At 40.0% G+C, this 24,270-nt stretch overlaps 1 protein-coding gene across 1 annotated transcript in view; it reads right to left on the bottom strand.

The window, feature by feature from the left end:
• Nucleotides 1-21,457, bottom strand: part of tspan4b (tetraspanin 4b) — a 36,706-nt gene extending 15,249 nt beyond the window's left edge. Inside the window, exons 1-6 of the mRNA XM_034594550.1 lie at nucleotides 21,155-21,457; nucleotides 9,452-9,521; nucleotides 9,113-9,304; nucleotides 8,767-8,841; nucleotides 3,132-3,227; nucleotides 1,086-1,199 (exon numbers count right to left, since the gene is read on the bottom strand). Of these exons, the coding sequence (XP_034450441.1) occupies nucleotides 1,086-1,199; nucleotides 3,132-3,227; nucleotides 8,767-8,841; nucleotides 9,113-9,304; nucleotides 9,452-9,520 (546 nt within the window). The 5' untranslated portion in view covers nucleotide 9,521; nucleotides 21,155-21,457. The remainder of the gene's footprint in view (nucleotides 1-1,085; nucleotides 1,200-3,131; nucleotides 3,228-8,766; nucleotides 8,842-9,112; nucleotides 9,305-9,451; nucleotides 9,522-21,154) is intronic.
• Nucleotides 21,458-24,270: the final 2,813 nt, after the last annotated feature.

Genomic DNA, 24,270 nt, shown 5'->3' with positions numbered 1-24,270 from the left:
TGCATTTGTCAAAATAAACTTTGTTAAATTGTGAATCAAGTCTCTCCTGATTGAAATTAATCGATGGTGTCTGTATGCGTGTCACTCCTGTCACTTTAACACTGAGTCCCGACTGTGCGTCACGTCTGACGTCAAAATGTTGATGAGTCATTTTTCTTGATGTTTAAATGCAGCCTCATAAACTCTGGAGCAAATCAAACAAACATTAAGTCACTTCATGTACTGATCAGGTCCTGATAACTAGTGATGAGTGTTTATTAGTTAAAGTGAGAGCAGAGTGGAGGAGGACACAGAAACTCCAGTTCGGCAAACCAGCTGCAGCTTCTGCTCTGATCAATGAGCAGTGGCGCTGATCATTGAGCAGATGTGGACCATAGAGAAACTCTGTATTTTCACTTTTTGTTTCAACTGTTCTTCAACAAAGACACTGACCGGCTGCTTCACGGGAATGAGCTCTGATCTCACTGTGTGTGTCACTCTGAGTGTGTGAGTGGGGACGGCGCCCCGGGGCCTGTGTGTGTGTGTGTGCTGTCTGAGAGCACACACACACACATTTTTGCCAGCTCCTGGTATTTCACATGATGGCCTGATACGATGATGATCGAAAAATGAATGTTCACGTTTATCATATGTAAGCTGATTCGTTCAGTTTATCGTTCACAAAAAATATGAATGCCGTTCATTGAATGCGTTCATGCACAACACTGGTTTATATATGATATTGTAACGTTGACTGCTCTTGTAGAAGCGCAGCGAAGTGCAGCGAAGCGTGTATGACTGCATCAGTTCCTCCTCGTCTCAACTCTGGACCGTCATGGTTTTGACTGTCTAATAAACTTCATAAGTTTTTTGTTATTTTATAGTTTTTCCTTACTCTTTTTGAGGGTAAAGGGCAGAGGATGTCACACCTTGTTAAAGCCCTATGAGACAAATTGTGATTTGTGAATATGGGCTATACAAATAAAATTTGATTGATTGGTTGATTGATCAGTCATAAACGTTTGTGGCATATTTTTTCTGAGTCGATTTTTGTAAATCATCATGTGTGCAGGCATTCAGATATACTAGCTAAACAACAAACTAACCTCACTCCATCCGTCAATGCACTTTTCCATCCCAACAGAGCAGCAGGATGAGGGTAGCGTTCCATTCAGCACATCATACCAGTCTGTTTTGTTTGTTACTCCACAGCATTTGAACTGGAAGAGACAGTAAGATACAAGGAAAAGAAATTAAGCTTGAAGCGAAAGTTTAGTCAGGAAGACTGTTTTCTTGCATATGCCTCCAAAGTCACATGCACATTTCCCTATCTGAGCTCCACCAGCTCATTCTCTGTTTACATCCAATCACAACCTGACACTCTCGCCTTGAGCCATTCAAAAATGTAAATGTTCTGTCTCCCACCTGTCATTCAGCTGTCGGTTCACTACCACAATCACTGACTGACCCACCTCCACCCCTGTACCACCTCAGTTCTGGATACCCAGTCGTCCCAACTTCTTGCTCCATTCTTCATTATCACCACCCATAGGCGAGTCTAACCTCTTTTTAGGGGTCAGATAGGCCAGATATTTAAATATATCTATATATATTCTGTTTTGAATGGTTTTAAACTATTTTAAATAGCCAATAGCTTGGTGGCTGAAACTCTATTGTCTATAAAAACATTTTTCTTTTGTTTGTGCTGTTTAATAGCCATGGAATTTTACTGCTTATTTTGCTCATGACATCTTGTATTATATAAAAATAACATAGGAAGTTGTTAACAAGGTTAAAAACAAGATTTTCACCGTAGGTGGATTTGAACTGGCATGCACATACCATAACAGCCATCTGAAGGTTATCACCCTCTTATTTTCTCATTTGTTTGTTCGTGCCAACCCCGCACTTAATGCATTTCACATGCTAAAAGGGGCTGAGCAACCCTTAAAGTCTGATCCTAGAATTGCCCCTGCAGTGTCTAGGCCACCGGGGAGATTTGGTCTTCCTACAGGACTGCTTCCATGATGTTCAACTTCTTTCATTCTAATTAACTCAATCTGATTTGTTTCTTTATGAGTCATACCAGACATATTACGTGGACAGTCAAAATGGAAAACTGGTAGATCAGGATAGAAGGTACACACTAACATCACCTTTTCAATACTTTCACTGAGTGTAGTGTTGCACAGTATACAGAAATGTAGGTACTTTTCCAAGACATTTTGTTAAAAACTGTTTTGTACTAGAATTTCCCAACATTGACTACTAGAGAGAAGCTCCACTGGCTGGCAGTACCAGAAAAATCCGGTGTATGATTAATCAGGGGGCATTCGCCTGTGATAGTGTGAGCAACAGCTTCGACTGAGACAGAGAAAGATTCCTCAACATGTCTACTGAGGGTAAAATCACTGACATAATTAAGTGTGCATGCAAAACAGTGTCTTACACGCAAACCTTGTCTAACACTTTAGTGACATACACCATGACCTCTTCTCAGAGTATTGCCATGACAGGTTAGCCAATAAGCTAGCTTACTAGTGAGCTCTAAGATGGTGACGAGCTGTTTTAATTTTTTTTTAATTATATAGCATAAGAGTAATGTTGCATATCAATGTCAGGTGATAAGCATATTAGAAACTGTAAGTTCCAAAACGAAATAGCTTAATTGCATAGTTGCTAGCTACCACACTTTTTAACAAGGGAGTTAACGAATATACTACTAGTGAGAGTGGGGTTGGTAAAGGATATCCTCAAATGTGAAATGTAGCCAGTTTAATATGGTGTTGTAACAAACACCAGAGACATAAAGGGAGACTCCACGTCCATCTCACCTCCTGCAATTTGCCATATGAGCACACAAGGTGCAGCGAAAAACAAATTAGTTTGAGACTTGTTGAGCAATCTCAGTGTTACAAAGTTGATAATAAACATTGAATAACTGTGAATTTGAACTCTTGCGGATATTGTGTTTCTGATCCAACAATAAGGTATTGACTTATCAGATGCTAAACTTGGTATTGGTATCAAAGTCAACATTGGTAGGCTATTGGGACAGCACGACCTTACTGTCCAAATAATTCAGCAAGTAAATACTGTATGAACGAAGTACACAATGCACAATACACAATGGTAGCGAACTGTTTGCTCACCATTTTCTGCACATTGTCCCAGGATTTCTTCAGTCCAGGTTTTGATTTATAAATCTTCATACCTTCCTTTAATTCACGTTGTGCTTTGGAATCCAGCTAAAACAGAGAGAATGGTTGAACAGTATTTATTCTAAGTGTAAATTAAACAATTAAAACTTACTCTCAGATTTCCTACCGGCCGTAGATGTACTATGTCGTATCCTGCGACAATGACGTACTTACCAGCGCAGAGAAAATGCGCCAAAAGTGTTTTTTTCTTTTGTTGATGAGGTGACTATATAGTCTTCCACATAGAAGACCCTATACTGTATGGTAAAGTAGGTGTTAGTGAATGAGTGATTTCGGACAAAGCCTTAGTTTGAGGTGCTACTCTGCAGTAGCCTACAGTTGAACCACCCGTTGTTTTCCTGTGTGTGTGCGTCTAAAGAAAAGTACGTTTGTTGGTCATTTGTCCGCAACATTGTCACTGCATCTTTGCTTAGTTCTGTATCCTTGTGTCTAGGATGTTTTATTCTCTTGTTATCTTGTGTATGTATTATTAACGCTAATAATACACAAAAGAATAAAACATCCTATACATTGTACTGCCATGCATTGTAGCTTGGCTAAAGGCTACTGGATAGCTGTGGCTGATGATCAGGTTTGTCATGCTGGTAATTATTTTGATCATAATCGATCTGGTATTAATAGTTGCATTGTTTGTTATATTTTGCAGAACCACACACACACACACACACACACACAAACACTGTATACATGTTCATTCAAACTCTGCGGGATTAAAGAGCAGAAAATGTATCAATTATCTCAGGAGTTATCATTTACATTTAGTTTACGGGGAACATGGAGAGTGCATTCTAACCGATGCACACTCCACAGTTATAACTGAGAGTGGCCAGCCTGTAAATATTGAATCTCTGCAACAATGTTCACACAACTAGGCAATTTAGAGTTTGCAATTAACCTGCATGTCTAATAGTGGTAGGAAAGTAGAGCATGAAGGACAACTCTAACTTTTAACCCATGAAGACATAGGAAGGACTTTCTGTTTGGCCCGTTTCCCCTGTACTGGCAAAAATCCAATCATTATCCAAACAAGCAGTTTGGATGGAAAAAATATAGGTTCATCATCATGCATATTTAATGGTGTATCTATCTGTATACTGTACTGTATGCAATTGCATCTGTATAGTGTACTGTAACTGCTGAAATCAAACCCTAATAAATCAATATCTGATTTAGTATTCTCAAGGTGCTTTACATTACAGTTTGCATTCACCAATACAAACACCCATTCATATAACACTTGTTGCTCATTCCAGTTCACACACTGAAATTTGGGGCAGTGTCTTGCCCAAGGACACATTGACATGTGGACTGGAGGAGCTTGTAAAGGTGGGCGTAGACTCGATTGAGCAGGTAGATGATGGCGTCCTCAACTCCTAGCCGGGGCTGGTAGGCGAACTGGAGGGGATCAAAGTGTGGCCTGACCATGGGCCTGAGCTGCTCCAGGACGAGTCTCTCCAGGGTCTTCATGATGTGGGATGTCAGCGCCACCGGTCTGTAGTCCTTGGAGCCACTGGGACGTGGCGTCTTCGGCACAGGAATGAGGCAGGACGTCTTCCACAGCACAGGGACCCTCTGAAGACTCAGACTCATGTTGAAGACACAGTGAAGCACTCCACAGAGCTGGGGGGCACAGGCTTTGAGCACCTTGGGGCTGACACCATTGGGGCCCGCAGCCAGAGTGGAATTTCCTCAGCTTTCTTCTAACATAGTGAGGTGTGAAGGATACTGTAGGGCAGTGGTCGCCAACCCGTTGATCGCAAACTACCGGTCGATCTCGCAGTCTTCACTGTCGATCCCCCAACTCTCTGGACTCACTGGCTGTCGTCGCGCCGCAGATCAACTGTGTGTCGGTTGTCTGTTTTTCACAGGCGTGTGTGTCTGCTACTGGCGGTGGAGTTGCAGGTTTATCTCCGTCATTTCCTTCAAGAACAAGTTGGTTTATGTACTAAAGTAAATGTCAGGACTCTACGGTATGAAGACGCGCATTTTCCGGTCTGTCGATAACAATCAAAGCCCCGTTGGAACAAATGAGTGGATTCAGAAGGTGAAACGCTGGAGTGCTTTTACTTTGAAACGGGTTCGGAAAGTGTTGTAAATACATTTGTGTCATAGACAGATAAACATTGTGGTTCACAGCAGAATAAACAGAGAATATGATCTTTCACCTGAGTTTTAATGTTTATCTGATGAATTTATGTCACAAACAAATGGTTGCAACACTTTCTGTATGCCTTTTCAAAATAAAAGCACTCCAGCGTTTCTGTTGATGGAATCCCTTGTTTAAAAGTTTTTTTTATTGTGAAATATTTGCAGGAGCGGGAGATGCACGGCTTCATACTGTGTAGTACTTGTATTTATTTGAGTACAAAGGACTTCTTTCATACAGGGCAATAATCATATTTGTGGCCATATTCAAATCAAAGCCTATATGTAAAAAAATTGTGCTGCAGTAGCAGCTCCTCTGCAGAACATGTTTTGGAACTGAGAAGCTACATATTGTGCATTGTAAATATGAATTGATATTAATTTGAATATTGTGCATTGAATAGAAAAAGTTGCACAACTGCCTTTCTTTGTGTATATTTATTTATTGTGCATTCAGCCCTTAACAGAAATTGCAAAAAATAATAAATAGGACCCTCCTAAGTGGGTTTCTTGGAAGATATCAGGGTGGTAGATCTCGGCTTCCGTTTGGAATTAAAAAGTGATCTTGGGCTCGAAAAGGTTGGTGACCACTGCTGTAGGGGATGCAGGCTGGGGAGGAGGGGGGTTGAAGTCATCAGGAAAAAGACAATCAGCTTGTGAGCCAGAAGAGGTGTAAGGAGGAGGGGGACCCTCACAGCAATTTGAGGGACAGTCAGGGGGAGGGCGGAGGAGTTGTGTTTGGAGACAGACGCAGAAGAGTTAGGGGGGCAGGGGCCGCTTTATCAAATCTGTAAAAAATAGATTATATTGGTGGAGTATGCCTGACTAGTGCTGCCACTTGTGCGGACTCATTTGAACACAGCTTTGAGTTACCAACCCCCTTTGTCCTGTCTTAGGGGTGGATATGGCTCAGGGGGTAGAGGGGGTCGTTGGCAGTTCGATGTCCATCCCCCCTATTCCTTTTGCCAAAGTGTCCTTGAGCATACTAAACCCCAAATTGCCCCTACTGCTTTGCCGACAGTGTATGATTGACCTATGATAGAGAAAGTGCTGCGCATAGATGCACTGTATGAATGAGTGTGTGAATGGGTAAATGGCAAAACGGGTAACCAGGACTGTAAAGCACTTTGAGTGGTCATCAAGACTAGAGACTAAAGTGCTCTAGAAATACAGACCATTTACAATTTGTTTGATACATACAGTGTAATCAACCGCTCTACCCTCAGGATAAAAACTTACATGGTCCATGAGAATTCAACCCACATCCCAATTCATCCAATCAAACTCCAAACGCAACTTCCTGATCAGTGCATTGAATTAATCAAAGTTTCCTTGTGCCACAGGCAATTCCCGGGCTACCTTTCTGTCTGCTTAGCTCTGTTCCTGTATGCTCACTGCTCAGCTCACCACCTCAAAACCTCCTCTCCACCAGCCTCCATCTTCCCTCAAGCCCCTGCCTCATTTGCCAGCTCTTCCATCCTCCCGATTCAACTGGGATCAGCTTTTCACCATACCATTTTCTGAATAAATTTTAAAAAATCATAAAATATGACCTGATCTTCATCTAAGTCCTAAGTACAGACAAACAAAATGTGTTTAAGCTAAACAAATACTGTCTTTAGGGATGCTGATGGAACAAGAAGGTGAACCCTTGGAATTATATCAAAGAAGATCAGACCTGCACATGTTAAGGAGGTTATTCTTTCTATAGAGCTGCTTAAGCCTCAGACGAGTGGGTTAAGGTCTGGGCTCTGACTGGGCAGTCCAGGAGGTGGATTTTCTTTGTTTGAAGTTATTCTGTAGTATGTTTAAGATCGAACTGCATCACCCAACTTCTACTGAGCTTCAGCTGGTGAACAGCCACCCTTACATTATGCGGTGAGATACACTGACAAACTTGAAAAGTCAAGTTGTTCTAGACCCAGAGGCAGCAAAGCCCCAAATAATGAGGCTCCCTCCACCACACTTCACCACTGGGATCATGTTTTCATGTTTGTATGCAGTGTGTATCTTCTTCAAAATGTTGTGAATAAAAGTAAACTGAGTGTTGTTTATGATTCAAAGCAGCTCTAATAAACACATCTGGTTTCATTGATTCATTCCCAGGTTTACTAGCTTTAGTTAGCTTATGTCGATTGCATACTTTTCCACCCTAGATTGTAGATTATAATATGAATTTTATCTGACCATATATTAAGACAGGTTTATGAGTATATGTTAAAAGGGTTTACTTATGGTTTATTGCCACTGTATATGATCAGCAAAAGGAATTTTTGCTATGTTCCCTTTTCAGTTCAATGTCTGTGATTTCCAAATAGCAAAGCAGACAGACAGGCATCCTTTCTTGTGTGTAAATAGAATAACAAATTGACTCAACAGTAATGATCCCAGTCGCAACTCCAGGTACACAGGTCGTCCACTTACTAACATTTTCTATTTTCAGTTATTCTATGTTCTTTGCAAATTTTTAGATTATCTTTTGTCTTAGTAATTTATTTTACAGTTGTGGGGTTGTTAAGATCTATAATTTGTATGCCTCTGCGCTGGCGACAGCCAGTGGCCGGAGGCCAAGGTCAAAGATCAAAGTCATGATGACCTCACAAAGTACAGTCTATTTATGTTTTCCTTGAGAGTGATATCTTAATACCAGCTTCAGGGAATGTCTTCAAATTTGGTACACACATTTACTAGGACTCAAAGATGAACTGGAGATCAAAGGTCAAGGTCATAGTGGCCTCACGTTCCTGTGAATGTGATATATCAGGACTGCCCATAGGGGATTTCATTACATCTGGCAGAATTCACTTTGAATCATGGATGACCTGATTAGAATTGGGTGGTCAAAGGTCAAAGGTCTCTGTGCCCTCTCAAACGTATGTTTTGCTTTGTGAATGTAATATCTCAGTGACATCTTAAGGGATTTCTTTCAAATTTGTCACCAATGTTCACTTGGACTCACTGATTAACTGATTCGATTTCAGTGGTCAAAGGTCAACGTCATGGTGGCCTCAAAAGTTTCTGTCCTCTTGAATGTGATATCTCAACACCGACTTGAGTGAATATCTTTAACTTTTGATCAAACTTGACTCAAAGATGAAGTGATTACATTTCAGGGGTCAAAGGTAAATGTCACAGTGGCCTAATATCAATCTGGAAGAAGAAAATATTACGAAATATGTCGACAGAAACTGCTCTGGTTGGTGGAGGCATACAAGCACAGTGCGGTAATTCTAGTTTTCAGATTTTATTCTTATTCAGTCTTATTTAATTAATTGCTTATTCTTATTGACCCTTATTTATTTGACCACGGTCAGGGGTTAGGGATTTTACTATCTCATCCCTGTGTACATTACCCTGGAACATGTATATATACAGGTATATAACAACCATTGAACCCTAACCTTTTAGATGGTGAGCTCACCTTGTCATGGAAGATGTGTATAACCAACACTAGAGTCACCTCTGTCAGGACAAGGAGCAAAAGGATCACAAAGAACTGCAAAACAGAGAAAAGCTGTTGAACACTGGCACTATAGTACAAGACAAAACCGTTTAGATTATCTATACGCTGAGATGTTATACTGAAATTATAATATCTGAATTTGAACCACAGCAATCATCTCTGACCACCTTTGCTGCAAGTCATTCCTTATCTCTCTCTTTCCTTGTTCCATGGAATCTCTCTACTGTTGGCTATTCAATAAATCCCCAAAAATGCCTCACAAATTACAACTAAAAGAAAGAATTATGTAATGTAGACTTCTCACCATGAACAACAGGCAGCGCTGCTCCTTGAGGGCTCCAAGACAACCCAGGAAGCCAGTGACCATGGTTATGCCACCAGCAACTAGCAGCAGATTGGCAGCTGAGAGGGATGGAAAGGACAGAGGAAGAGAGGAAAACTCTGCCTGTGTGAAGGACAGCCATACTCCAACTCCAAATAGGCCACATCCTCCTAGCTTTTCAGGGAGTGTAAAATCAAACCAGTGTCAAAATGCAGCATTATTCACAATGCAGTGATGAAAATAATGTGTGGCAAGAATAGCTTGGTAAATCACATGAACACATATGGCAACTATGGGGGATTGACTTGTGCAAATACTAACCCAGAAGATAAGGTTTAAGACAAACATCAAATATTTGACACAGCACAAACACCTCTGAGACACCGACATCCTGCAAAAGAAAGAGTGAAACAAACCATTAAACAACCTATATATTTAAAAAATATAGTTACGATCAATTAAACAACTTTATGGATTTGCTGTGTTGTGTTTTGGGTTTCCTTAGCGAGGGGGAGCAAGTCACAAAAAGATTGAAAATGAGTATCATCATAGATCATAGATATTCAAGTCCAAAATGACAACTTTGTCCCAGGGAGCTGTACGAGAGCTCCTTCTGTTCTTTATGTTTCCCTACTTTCTTTAGGTGCATAAATGTGTTCTGGTCTTGCATGTTGGTTTGTAACATAATAGTGAAAATCAACAGGCTACCGAGCAATGCTGAAGCAACTTGATGATGTCTCTTTGCACAGGAAGAAGACTGTAGATGTTAGGAAGTGGTAAATTCACAGACACAGTGGAGGAATTATTACAGCAACTAACAGTATGTCCATGTAAACATTGTTTTAAGAAATACTCCAGAAACCTTCATCACACAATCAATATTGTAATGAAAACATCCTAGATCTTATGTATTCTGCTGATTTAATGTGACCAAACCTATCTTGCTATCTTCTTTGAAAATTTAAATATAAACACATTAAATTCCCAATGCCTCAGGCTGCCCCACGCTGTCCTCACCTTGAGATGCATCATGTAGGTTTGCATTACTTTAGAATTTCTAAAACATTTGACTGGTAGGTATAAAACTGACATTTCCTTTGCACATCTCATGTATTTTTATATGTTGTGAGTCTGTCTACAAATGCTGGGTTGACTTCCTACACAAATTGACAGAACAAATTGGGGGGGGCTGACACCTGCGAATCAAAGCCCACTCACCACTGGGATCCAATCAGGGTTTAAGTTATGTGGGAGCCGTTGGAAGCTGAGTCACTTAAAGGGGGGTAAATGGTTTTGTATTTATATAGAGCTTTTCTAGTCTTGATGACCACTCAAAGCTCTTTACAGTACAGTTTTACATTCACCCATTCACACACACATTCATACAGTGCATCTATTAGCAGCACTTCGTTTTTCTATGAGGGGCAAGGACACTTCGGCATGCAGATGGGAAAGACTGGGGATTGAACTGCCGACCTTCAGGTTGGAGGACGACCGCTCTACCTCAGCCACAGGCACCCAATCAAGCAGTAAAATCCCACATCTGTAGGGCTCGCTAAAACATTCCGAACAAACATGATTTTAATCACAAATAATGCAGTTAATGAGTATTATTTGCCTAAAGATAAATGGAAACAAATTCCAACAGAACTACACATGCCTGATCTACTAAAGGCTTGCACGTGTAAAATCGTCTGCAAACTTGATTTCACCCGCAAAAAAACTTGCAAGCTGATCTACTACTTGCAGAATAACACACGCTGTCCATTTAGTATGTTTGCCTTAATGAATATGCAATATCGCGCGTTTCTACCCAAGTGCGCAAAATATTGGGGGGAGTAGATGCAAACACTTTAATTTAGCACACGCATTGTGATTTACAAAGCCTGAAAATAATTGCAGGGATTGTGACTGCGTCCATATTTAATATGTTAGAGAGGTAGGTCGGCACAGCGTTACACACAGATGGCAGCAGCCAAACAAAACTGAGCATTCACACCCACTAAAGAACAGAATATGTACCTCAAGCCTAAAGAAAAATTAACATTGACATTCATTATGTCTTCCTATTTCCCTCTTTTTGCCAACATTACATTTTTAACTGTTAACGGTTTTCAAGTGGCACTTGTCTCCAGTGCGTTCATCTCCTCCGGTGCACTCTACTCCCTCTCCATTCCCCGGCTGCTCTTTAATCCAGAACTGGATTAAATTTAGCAAAAACAGTCTCAGAAAGTATTATCAACAAATATGTCACAAGACCAAAAGCAAATTCCACTTTGTTCATCAAGACAATCTAAAAAGATCTCAACAAAGGACAAGATGGATGCACAAAACACCAGCTGTACCTGATGACACGAAGTCTGAACTTGCCAGCATTAAAAGTTGTTCGCTCTTATGGACCAGATTTATAGTGTTGCATCTTAGCAGATGCAATAAGCAGGTAGATTGTATTTGGGTTTATATTAGGGCTGTCAAAATTAACGCGTTAACGTGGGATGATTAATTTGTGGAATTAACGCGTACATTTTTTTAACGCATTAGCGCATGCGCAGAATGACCCTCTCCTCTACCCATAACCGCCCCCACTCACTCACTCTGAGCGACACACGCAGTGAGATCAGAGCGTTTCTCTGGTCTCAGCTGATCAGTGATCAGCTGCATCATGATCAGAGCAGAAGCTGCAGTTGGTTTGTACCGAGCTGGAGTTTCTGTGTCCCCCTCCACTCTGCTCTCACTTGAACTAATAAACACTCATCACTAGTTATCAGGACCTGATCAGTACATGAAGTAACTTAGTGTTTGTTTGATTGGCTCCAGAGTTTATGAGGCTGCATTTAAACATCATGAAAATGACTCGTCAACATTCTGAGCTCAGTACAACACGAGACGTGACGCTCACAGTCAGGACTCAGTGTTAAAGTGAGCGGAGCCACAAGCAGACATGATCCGACACCAGTGATTCATAACCAAACACATGACCGAACGTTTGTCACCTAAATCATCCCCATAAAAAATGAACTATGAATGTGAACTAGTTCATTTTCATCTGCATGGAACTCGTTTATTTTTCAATCTTAATAACTCTGTCATTTGGACTTGTCATCAATTAAAAAACAAATGTTAAATGTATATATCTGCCTTCTGTCATTTATCTTTCCGTTCCCAAACAATATACATAGAAAATGGGGATTTTTCGGACATTTAGAAATGGTGATTAATCGTGATTAGTCACAGCTAACCTGTGATTAATCTGATTAAAAATTTTAATCATTTGACAGCCCTAGTTCATATGTATGTGTATGTGTGTATGTGTGTATGTATGTGTTTATTCATGCTTTTTTTGTTATTATTATTATTATCATTATTATTTTCTTCTGGAAGACACAATAATATTTAGTTGTGGCTGACAAAATGAAAGTTGAGGGTGGGGATGGGGAGTTAAGGCAAGCCACGTTCGTATTTAGTTCATAGCTGTTCTTTCTTTCTGTTGTGTTTATGTATTGTTAAAAAGTGTTTGGTTATGTATAAGAACAGGGCATGAGCTCTTAAAGAATTTTCTGGTAGATATCTCTAATTATCTGGCTAATTATACATTTAGTGACATATTATGGGTGAACTGGTTAGACTGACATCATCAAATGTGAAGGATGCAAACTCAGCCATTAAAAGGAGGAAGATTCTATTATATTTGAAACAAAAAAATTCTGATCTGGTTTTGCCTGCAGGAGACTCCTGTGGAAAAGGGGACTCGTTACTATTGCAAAGAGGTTGGGTTGGGAAAGTTCTCTATAGTGTCTTCTAGTCAGAGGAAAGTTGCCATTTTAATACGGAAAAATCTTAATATCAAAATACTTAAACAACAATCAGATAAAGAAGGGAGATAGGTAGCTATGAATGTTGAACTATTTGGTATTAGATGTACTTCTATAAACATATATGCTCCAACAGCGGACCTACCTGGTTTCTTTGTAGACGTTAGCAATGTAAACACACAGTTTGGAAACTGATAAATAGTATTAGGTGAGACTTTAACAAGGTTAGGGACCCTACAGTTGATAAAACTTGTACATCGGGTATTACAAGAACTTCACAGGCAAGGGAAGCAATTGATACATTGGAAGGGGAGCAAGATTTAGTAGATTCCTCAGACAAGGAATACATTTTTTACTTTCACCCACATACTTCTTATTCAAGGATAGATTATTTTCTTATCTCAAAATCGCTTATCTCTATTACTGAACAAACCTCTATAGGTACCATATTATTATCACATAACACACCAGTGGGAATGGTTCTATGTTTTGGCCAATTACTAAGATTTTGACCCCCTAGGTTGAGATTTAACTCATCCCTTCTCAAGAATGAGAAATCCCTGGAATTTATTAAAAATGTAATTTGTATTACAGGCTGAACAATGAAGACTCAGCATCAAATTCAGCCATGGAGTGGTATGCGTTTAAGTCCGTCATTAGAGGTTGACTTATTCAACACTGTTCATATCTGAAAAAGAGATCCGTTCAACGTCTCCATGAACTGGAGGTGGACATTCAAAAAAATGGAAAACATACACCCTATCCAATCTGACCACTCCACTCTTCTTGAACTAAAAAGATTTAAATCAGAATATTGCAGAAGAAAGTTGAATATAAATTATGGAGAACTAAACACAAATATTATGATCAAGGGGAGAGAACAGGGAGATTTCTGGCACAGAGAGAAAAGAAGCAGTACACCCAATCAATTATACCAGCGATACAGAATGATAGAGGTGAACTGAAGACAGACGTGACAAACATAAATGCCATTTTTGCCATTTTATCAAAATCTTTATAAATCAGACAACTAGGTGCTCTCAAGATATTAGATCCTTTTTATCTAGTGTACGATTCCCAACCTTGTCAGAAGAGGAAAAGTGTGAAATTGGAGCTGACATTACACTGGAAAATCTCCAGGGGAGGACAGCCGCCGAATTTTATAATCTCTTCCAGATAGAATGCAAACTGCTATAATAACTTTGATTTATAGCTAAACTGTTTACCAAGATTTTGGCGTCTAGACAGTTGTTGTTTTTTACCAAAACTTATCCACCAAGATCAAGTGGGTTTCATAAAAACAGAAAATCCTCTGATAATCTCTGCAGGCTGCCTGATTTTAGCAAGGTGGAAACGAGTCAGATATAACTGAATCCTTCTCTCTTGATGCTGAGAAAGCATTCGACAGGATTGAATGGGCATACCTTTTTCAATCACTAGAAAATGTTGGCCTTGGTCCCTCTTTTATTAACAGGGTTAGATTATTATATCACAATCCTAAGGTATCTGTTGTAACAAACGGCAGAAGGTATCCCCCTCTTCAGCTTCACAGAGGAACAAGGCCGGGCTGTCCTATATTCCCCTTAATATTTGCACTGATGCTTGAACCATTAGAAATCGCTATTAGGCAAAATGATAACATAGTGGGCATTAAGGGTGGTGGAGAGGAGCATAAACTTCTCTTGTACCTCACATCCTCACCTTGATCGACTATTTTTCGGTCAAAGTGAGGATGGTGAGTCATTGTTCGAAGTCTGAGGCAATGCCCCTATAGAGTCTCTCTCCTCTATCCTCCATAATAATCCAGTCCTCAGCTTCTCACAGCAGACATGGCAAACTTCACACAAGATCACAGGCTTGAATCTGAATTTTACAAAAACTGGGCTGGATCGATGAAATCAGGCATTGTTAATATTCAGGACCTATTTGACGGAGAACACTTAATGTCTTTTGAACAATTAAGGACAAAGTAAAAACTCCCAAATAGGGATTTACGGAAGTACCTGCAATTATGGGAGCTGTATTCTGGCATACCTTAGACAACTACTGGAACTGAAATACAGGACAAATTGGAACAGGGTTGGCAATTTAAAAGGAAAACATCATGTTTTTATAACTTTTTGAGGGGATCTCAGCAACCCAGTTTTGAAGAGTCTTGAGAGATGCTGGGAGAGTTATAATGGGGGCAAAGATATCTGGTGAAACATGGGGGGAAATTTGAGATAATGGTTTAAATTATCAAGGGAAATGCAGACACTCCTGATTAATTATAAAATTGTCAAAAGAACTTACTGGACCCCTAGTAAATTGGCACAGTTAGGACTTAGAAACTCTGACTTGTGTTGGAGATGATATACCACTTGTGGCACCCTCTTAGAAATATTATATTTATGCCACATGATATGGTCTAAAATTATCTCCTTCATCAATTCAGTGATGTCCTCTGCACTGGTACAGCAACTGCTGCTTTGTCTATTAGGAGTGTTACCAAAAGGAAGTGGTTTAAATGTCCATCAGACTACATGGTGCAGAATAGCACTCATCACTGGATGCAGGTTAGTGCTCCAACATTGGAAAACTAAAGGAAATATATCAGTGAAGGAGTGGTTTGATTAAATGGAGAAAATCTCCTATGAAAGACCAAGCCTCATCTCTAATATGTTTCAGGAGACAGATAGAACAGCTAAACTCTGCCCTCCTGACACTGAACTGTTAGCTGTGGAATTGAGGCCATACTATCTGCCTTGGGAGTTTTGGGCCACCATTGTCGTTACTGTTTACACTCCACCATCTGCAGTGGGTGATTTGCTGGGTGTCATCGGCATTGCAATGGAAATTGATGTTAAATTTTACGGACGATATGGCCAAAGGCAGTAAATAGATGAAAAACAATTTATTATTGACTAATACACAGCCACACTATACAGGTATAATAATAGAACCAGGTACTTGAGTGTTCTAACATTCATGCGCCCACACACACACGCAGCAAAAAAACAGCAGCGAAACAAAGAAGTATACTAATCTGAAAAGGCCATATGCAATGCTTACACACAATCTTTAATCAAGGACCGTACTCAAAAACCTCACTCACTCACTCACACACACATGAAGTAGGGCATTATTAGGCCCAATAACAGAATTCATTAAAGACTGCACTCCAAAACGCAACTCCTCACTACAGAGACAGAAACATGTTAAACTGTAAGACATGTAACCTGTACCTGAAAAAGGAAAAACTGTCTATTAGCACCATCACACCAAGTTTAAAACAATACACAAGCACACTCAGCACCCCTACTTCCATCATCTCTGGGGGAAATTGCAGCTCACCGAAACCAAGACCAAAAAGGCCAGAGGAATTAAGACCCATGGCTTTAATGTCACAGGTCAGGAAAACCTTCAATAGGCTCGTCTTACAGCCCCTCAGGCCCCTGGTACGTGATCACATGGATCCGCTACAGTTTGCATACTAGACACTTGTCAACGATGCCATCATCTACCTGCCTAACAGAGCATACACACAACCAGAGGAGCCACAAAACACCTTGAGGATCATGTTCTTTGACTTCTCCAGCGCATTTGGCACTCTTCAGCCACTAAGGCTCTCTACAGGAAGGGACAGGGCAGGCTGTTCTATCTGAGGTGGCCCATCACTAGGCTGCTATGAGTCTGTTAGGCAAAATGACAACATAGTGGGCAGTTCAATCTCTTTTGCCATTGTATGCTGGGGAGGTGTCATAGCGACCTGTTGCACCAACAAACCTGAACAAGCTGCTGAGGAAGGTCAGCTATGTAGTAGGTATGGAACTGCACAGTGTTGAGGCAGTGATAGAGAAGAAGATGAGAGGAAAAATAAAAGCCATCATGGACAACCCATCTCATCCCTTTTTGCTGGACTGAGGCAGCTCAGGATCACGTTAAGCCACAGACTCATTCAGGATTTTGCCTCAAAGTGCTTGGCGGCTCCATTGTGCCATCAGCCCTCAGACTGCATAACACCAGAGTAAGACTAAAATCCCAGAATCCATGAAAGACTGCTACACATATATATTATCTTCATATGGCACAGCCTACTATTGTATATTGTATATTGTATTTCTATTTTTATCTTATTTATTGTAAATTCTGTCTCTCTTCTCAAGAAATGCGCGAGAGGGACCTGGCTGCAGAGAAGATGGAGGACCGTGAGCACATGCGGAATAGACATCTCCGCACTTCACAGGAAATAATGCGATCCTAGCAGCGGAAGTTGGTCTTCTGTCGTTTTTTTCCCCGTGAAGTGGCATTCGGTGTATTTTGATATGCCTGGTTGCAATGACTTAATGAATGAATGAACCCTAAATTTCCCTCCAGTGGTTCAATAATATAATCTATAGATACATCTATCTATAGCCTATATTCACATTTTTTAGATATTATGTGTTTATAAGAAAGTGTTTGTAACTAAATTTGATTTCAACAGTCTTTTTAAAGACTTGTATAACAACTTTATATTGGCCCATTCAAAAAATCTCTATAAATGAGAGTGTACCAACTGCAAAGTTCCCAACTATGCACCCTTCAATAGTGTCAGTTGACTTTTAAAAACACATTTATAATCAACAAAGTTTGTATATTTCGTTAAATCTTTGTTACTCATGGGTAATATGGATGTGCTCATGGAAGACGGAGGTTTGTCATCTTGTCTGCTGCCAGATACTTTTGAGTCCATCATTGGCTCTCCTTTTTTTTATTATTCTATTTTGCGTATATAAAGGACTGCCTCCTCAAGAATTCATTCAGCTGTAAAATGATTGACCTATGATCTGGCATTATTTTTTATATTATACTATTTCTATTGATTCTTTCATTCCAGCCTGAGTCCACTCACTCACTTTTCTCTTTTGCTGAAATGGAGACACACACCAACTCAGCTGATGTCCTTTGACCTGCTACAGTTTAAACATATTTTGTAAGCTTCTCATTGTCCATATGTCAATTTGTTTGTAGCCAGTGTCACAATATCAACACTGACCACCACATAAATGGTAAATGGTCTGTATTTATATAGCGCTTTTCTAGTCTTGATGACCACTCAAAGCGCTTTACAGTACAGTTTTTTGTCATTCACCCATTCACACACACATTCATACAGTGCATCTAAGGGCAGCCCTTTTTTCTATGAGGGGCAATTCAGGGTTCAGTATCCCAAGGACACTTCAGCTTGCAGACTGGGATCAAACCACTGACCTTCTGGTTAGAGGACAACCGCTCTACCCCCTCAGCCACACAAAGTGCAATTACATATTATTGTGTAGGAGTATGTTACTGTTTTGAGGTGCAAGTTGTTCATTGACACAAGCACCTTCATATCTAGCTGGTTGGCAGCCATCCCTTCCCTGTCACCGCCGACAAGTCATTTTCTATGTAATTCTTCATGACTTGCAACATATGTCCATTTGCAGGTTGTGTCCCAAACCACACATTGTTCTTCATTGTTTGGCTTGTATGTCTTCTTTCCTCCCTGAGATGAAGCCAAAAGGACTCTCAGTTCAGCAGTTTTGGGGAGAATTTGTTTACAAAACCCCTTCATTTTGATTCATCAGGTTTTATCAGGTTTTAACTTGCTGGATATGGAGTTTACCTGCAGTTTGCACAACACAGCCGGAGGTTGTCTGCACAGATGCGTCCACAAAAACAACAAATCCTCCTGTATTTTTTAGGTGAGAGGTGCAGCAGCCGGGTGCAACAGACAGAGGCAGGAAGTGACGTATTAACTCCGCCGTGGAGATCACGTAATTTTCCTGACAACACACCGACACCAGTGTCAGCTCTTATCACAAAACTCTCTAGACATCTTCATCGGTGTCTTCTACGTATGACACCACTTTTTCACCTGGAGATATTTGTTTTCTTTTTGAATCTGTCGAGGTTCAGAGGTGTCATCACCCCCTCCCACTCACTCATGGTGATTCACTCATGTCAACTCATGGAAATTATACTAGGAGGCCAGGCAGCGTCTCACTCTGACATTTTAGTTAAAACACACCATCAAATAAAATCTCTGTAATTCAGCTGGATATAAAGCATTGCAGCATCAAAACAAACTTTGTACTTTTACTTTGTAGACAAATTGCTATGAATGTTGTTGGAGATAGGCACATGCTACTCCCATGAATGTCTGCGTAAGTCTGATGTGGGGAAATAAAAATAATCATATTATCAAAATGATCTGGCAGCAATTTTGACCCACGGTTTGACCAATTTCTAAACCACTGCTGTAGTTCATCCAAGGACTTAGAAGAAGACACATTCAAGTCGCTCCGCAAACTGAAGTGAGCGGCTGTGGCTGAGGGGGAAGATCAGTCGTCCTTCAACCAGAAGATCAGCAGTTCGATCCTCAGCCTTCCCCATCTGCATGCCCTTGGGTTAGATACTGAACCCCTATATGGCCCCTTGTTGAATGCACTAATTGCTTTGGATTGCTTTGGATAAAAGCATCTGTCAAATGTAATGTGATGCTGCCTTCCCCTTAATAACTGCTACAATTTTTAACATTGAATTGTATCACATGTCCAAATCGGACCAAATATGACGCTTGGGGCCTTAAGAATACAATACCAAGTGTGAAGCTGGTAAGATAAATGCTTCATGAGATATGCGTTCCACAAACAGACAAAAACACAGACATACCTTTGTGGAATTAGATCAATGGGGAACCAACCAGCAGGTATAAAACACTGTTATTTCCTTTTCCATGTGCTCATTTGTGGATCTTGAGTATTTGAATGTGTTGTGACTCCAACCCCAGAGTTGTTTTTCTTCTTTATTCAACAGAAATTGCCATCTCAGTATACATGCTCACTGTGGAAGTCTGATTTGTCTCTGATTGAATGGCCTCACACTACTGACCCCACAGAGGAAGTCAAACTGCTGACAGGAAGGAAGTTCCCTTCCCTCCTTACTAAACATAATTATACTGGTGAAGGCATTTCCCATGACTACAGCAAACCTGTGACGTGCAGAAGAGCAAACATCTTTTCCCAACAAAGCAGAGCCACATATTGTTGATATAGCTACAATGATTAATGTTATTCATTTGACAAGACATGTCAGATATAAGACTTTGAGTATGTACGGTAAACATGAGAATTTCAAATGTAGGCAGTAAAACATGATACTCAGAATGACAAGAACTACATTATGGATTCTGTAGTAATTCAATAAAAGTAAAACAAAAAGTGAAAAAGTCCTTTGTCTTATTTGCATGTTTCTATGACCTACTCTTATATGATTACCGTAAATGGTCTGTATTTATATCGCACTTTTCTAGTCTTGATGACCACTCAGAGTGCTTTACAGTATAGTTTTACAATACACACACACATTCATACAGTGCATCTATGGGCAGCAATTTTCCATGGGGTGCCATTCGGGGTTCAGTATCTTGCCTAAGGACACTTTAGCATGCAGATGGGGAAGACTGGGATCGAACCTGGTTGGAGGACGACCGCTCTACCCCTCAGCCAAAGCTGCCCCTAGTAGTCGAAGGACATGATAAGTAACCTTTTGACACTACCACAGTAATTAATAAATCATTACTTTTCAGTTTCTTTTATCAACATTTCATCATAACATTTCCTTTGCTACTGCAAAGACTGCCTGAGGGCTGGGTCATATTTAAAGCCTATGCCCTTTTCAGTCTTTTTAGACAGTTTATGCTGGCAATATTTTACAATAAATTCTTTCATATTTCATACTTTGGCTTATTTATATAAACTGATAATAAACATAGGAAGAGGGGGGAAGTCCTTGAAAATAAGGGACAAAATATCGAATTTTCCATTTAAGTTTTTTACTATCCTCATTCATCGATTGTTTGGCTCACTTTCTAAGGTGGACTACTAAGCTCATACTGCATGAATCAGAAAGAAAGAAAGAAAGAAAGACTTTATTAAGAACTGCCAAGTATCCACAGTCCTTTATATTATTATAGAGAATTGTGATACAGTACAATACAATGTAGATTTCACTGGTTTATAAACTTTACAAAGTTTATGTTCTTATTGTATTATTTGCTCCCTGTTTCTCTCACAAATTATTTTAACCCTTTGATGCCACGTCTTCTTTTTTTATGTAAAGAAATGACCTGAGAAATGAGACAGATGATTTGCACAGGGAAACTTCATTAAAGTCGAGATTCTTTGTCCGCAATTCAAAAAAACCTTACCTGAGGATGAGTGTCAGTTGTCTTGTATTGTCCAAGCTCCTCTTTGTAACTACTGCTTCCTTCAATCCCTGGGTTTGATCTTTGCTTTCAGATCTCCTTTGTATTGTACTGTGAACTAGGCTTTATCTTCTTTTTCTACTCTTCTATATTATTCGTAACTGGTAGACTGTGTCGCGTGCTTTCTCCAGTTGTCTCCATCCCCAATTCTGACACTTACATGTAAGTCCAGAATTTGTTTTGTTCCCTTTTGTAAACAGATCTCTCTCCCTCCCTCCCCCCTACTCTCCCCAATTATTTCCAGATGTCTGTGTTGTTGCCCGCCTCTCTGTGTGTTCCTCCCTCTTGTCCCTCCTCCAGCCCACAGCCACGAAAGCTCAGCCTGTTTCACATTACACTTTTTGTCTCTTTGTTCTAAAAACTTTGAATACTATGACCTATGTCTTGGTGATTTTCACTTTCGTGGCTGAAAAAGCACATATGCAAGCAACTACACATATAACGACAGAAACGTTCTTTCCTGACAAAATGGTGGATTTTACAGAGCCCCTCTGGGGACATTTGGGAAAAAAATATTGCAATTTTTTAAGTTGTGGGGACGAGATAATAGGTCATGGCCATGAGCTATTAATTTGTGGGAACAAGATTTATAACTAGTAGCCACAAGTTATGAAGTCGTGTGAACGAGATAAATAACTCATGGCAACACAACGACACCAGTGTCGGCTCTCTCGAGACATCTTCATCTGTGTCTTCTACGTATGACAGGGAGGATGAGGTGAGGGGTATTCAGCTGCAACATGCAGGGGCACTTTGACAAGGTAAATCTGTACACTATCTATCCCCCATTCCAAGTGAAAGTAAAAAATTATGTGTGGTTATCCCGACACTAATACATAATATGTTAACTTGTTTATTATCAAAACATTAAACTAATAAATTAAAAGAAATGTACACTAGTTCAAATTGCAAAACATAAATCAAGTTCATAATATACTGCCAAGTAATGAGCAATGGTCATGTGTCACAGAATTTTACTCTTAAATGATTTACGGTAACAGTACAAATAGCATTTTAAGTATACTGTCATCGTGTAGCAAACTTACAGCAACAGGAATGCTGATACATGGACCAAACTGGTAGCTTGAGTGTCCGAAGCTATCAGGTTAGGGCATCCGCACTGCACTCTCGAGGTCTTGCCTATTGTCCTCGCTTACCGTACATGGTTTGCAGCAAAATAGATAGTGAAAGTGATCTTTCACCACAGTTTAAATGTCCATCTGTCGCATATGACACAAACATAAATATTTGCCATACTTCCTGTACCCGTTTCAAAGTAAAAGCACTCTTTCTGTTGACTGATCCATTCCATTGTTTTAACAAGGTTTTATAGAGGACGGGAAGATGCATGGCTTCATACCATAGTGTGGCATTAGTTGCGTATATAGCTGTGCTTTTATTCGAGGAAATACAGTAGTCAGTCAACAGAAACTTCATGTAGCAGCTCCGCTGGAGACACACTACAAATCCGCAGTGCAGCCGTCACATGCGCATTGTGTAGCCCAGGGTTGTGAGAGTCACCAAAACCTTTTAAATTCAATTCAATTTTATTTGCATTGCACCAAATCACAATATTATCTCAAGGCACTTTAGATAGTAAACGGTAGATTTTTGCATAGCGCTTTTATAGTACAACTGTGGACTTTTGCACTCACCCATTCATACAGTGCATCTATGTGCAGCACTTTCTCTATGAGAAGGGAAATAATTTGTGGTTCAGTATCTTGCCCATGCGGACTAGTAAAGGCTGGGATCAAACTGCCGACCTTTTGGTTAGAGGAACCCCTGAGCAGCACCAGACCTTACAAGCAAGGAAGCACTTTGGTGGATGTGCAGAGAAAAACAGGGGAGGGGTGGGTGGAAAAGATGGGAGTGAAGACAGTTGGGGGTGGGGAGTGGAGAGACTATAGGAACAGTTGTTTAACTGTAATTGAATCACTGTCTGATTGTTTGTTATAGTCAAAATGATAATGATACTTACTAGATGTAAGTCTAAGTCATTAATGACAGCTGCACCAGTTATAATAATAATAATAATAATATATTAATAGCCATCCCTTCATATGGTCAATTTGAATTCAAATAACAAATCTAAAGTTAGCTAGGTTCAACTGGTGAAAGAATGATCAGATGGGCCAATGGTCCAATATTCTTCTTCTCCTTACATGTGACCTCCACAGTTGGGGTCCTTCCATTATGACTGTGTATGATGTGTGACAGTTTACCTACAGGCCATAGACCTCTTGGTAGCTGGGTGTCCGTTACCAGTACCATCAGGGACATGCACAGACATTTTGGGGGGCAGGGGCTCAATTGAGAAAAAGGGCACTTCTCCTAATTATAATTTTTAAATATAGTAGAACATCTCTGACTTACTTACCAATTTATTTTAATACCCTCACTCACACAATTGTTAAAAACTCAACAGTTCACACAGAGACAATGGTCTTATTTAGTATTCACTAGGCTTATCACAAGAGCAACAACAAAGTAAACTATGCCACAATGTGCATAGTGGCAGTAACTATGCTACTAGTTTCTAGTATATATTTAGAAGAACACACACACAATGACTGATGATGACAAGGGCGAGAGGGAGAAAGGGAGGGAGAGAGAGAAAAGACTGTGGAAAGCCTATAACTTATCCCCAACCTTAAAGATGATCAATGAATGTCTTATCCTATCCATTTTACCACTAACCAGGACCTCAGAAATTATGTTTTGCCTCATTAGGACGATATCCTCCCCATAAGGTTTACTGGTCCTGACAAAGTGCTTATGCTGTAAAAAGTCCTAAAGAGGTAACAAACACACACACACAAAAACACATTCCAGTGCACAGCTACACAATGTAGAGTAGCATTAAAGTAGTAGCATTGTGGTCAGCTTCTGTAGTCTTTCTGTAATACAAGTAAACTGCTGTGATTAACAACAAACACAGGTTACAGTATGTGAATGACGTGCAGACATTCCCCTGACTTAAATTGTACACACATGCACTTGTCTATACTGGCCTGTCAAGTTGCAAAAGGTGAAGAAAATAATGGGAGCTTTATGTT

This window comes from Hippoglossus hippoglossus, chromosome 8 (assembly GCF_009819705.1).
Source record: "Hippoglossus hippoglossus isolate fHipHip1 chromosome 8, fHipHip1.pri, whole genome shotgun sequence".
NCBI classification, from domain to species: Eukaryota; Metazoa; Chordata; class Actinopteri; order Pleuronectiformes; family Pleuronectidae; genus Hippoglossus; species Hippoglossus hippoglossus.
This window is presented reverse-complemented; position numbering and strand designations above follow the sequence as displayed.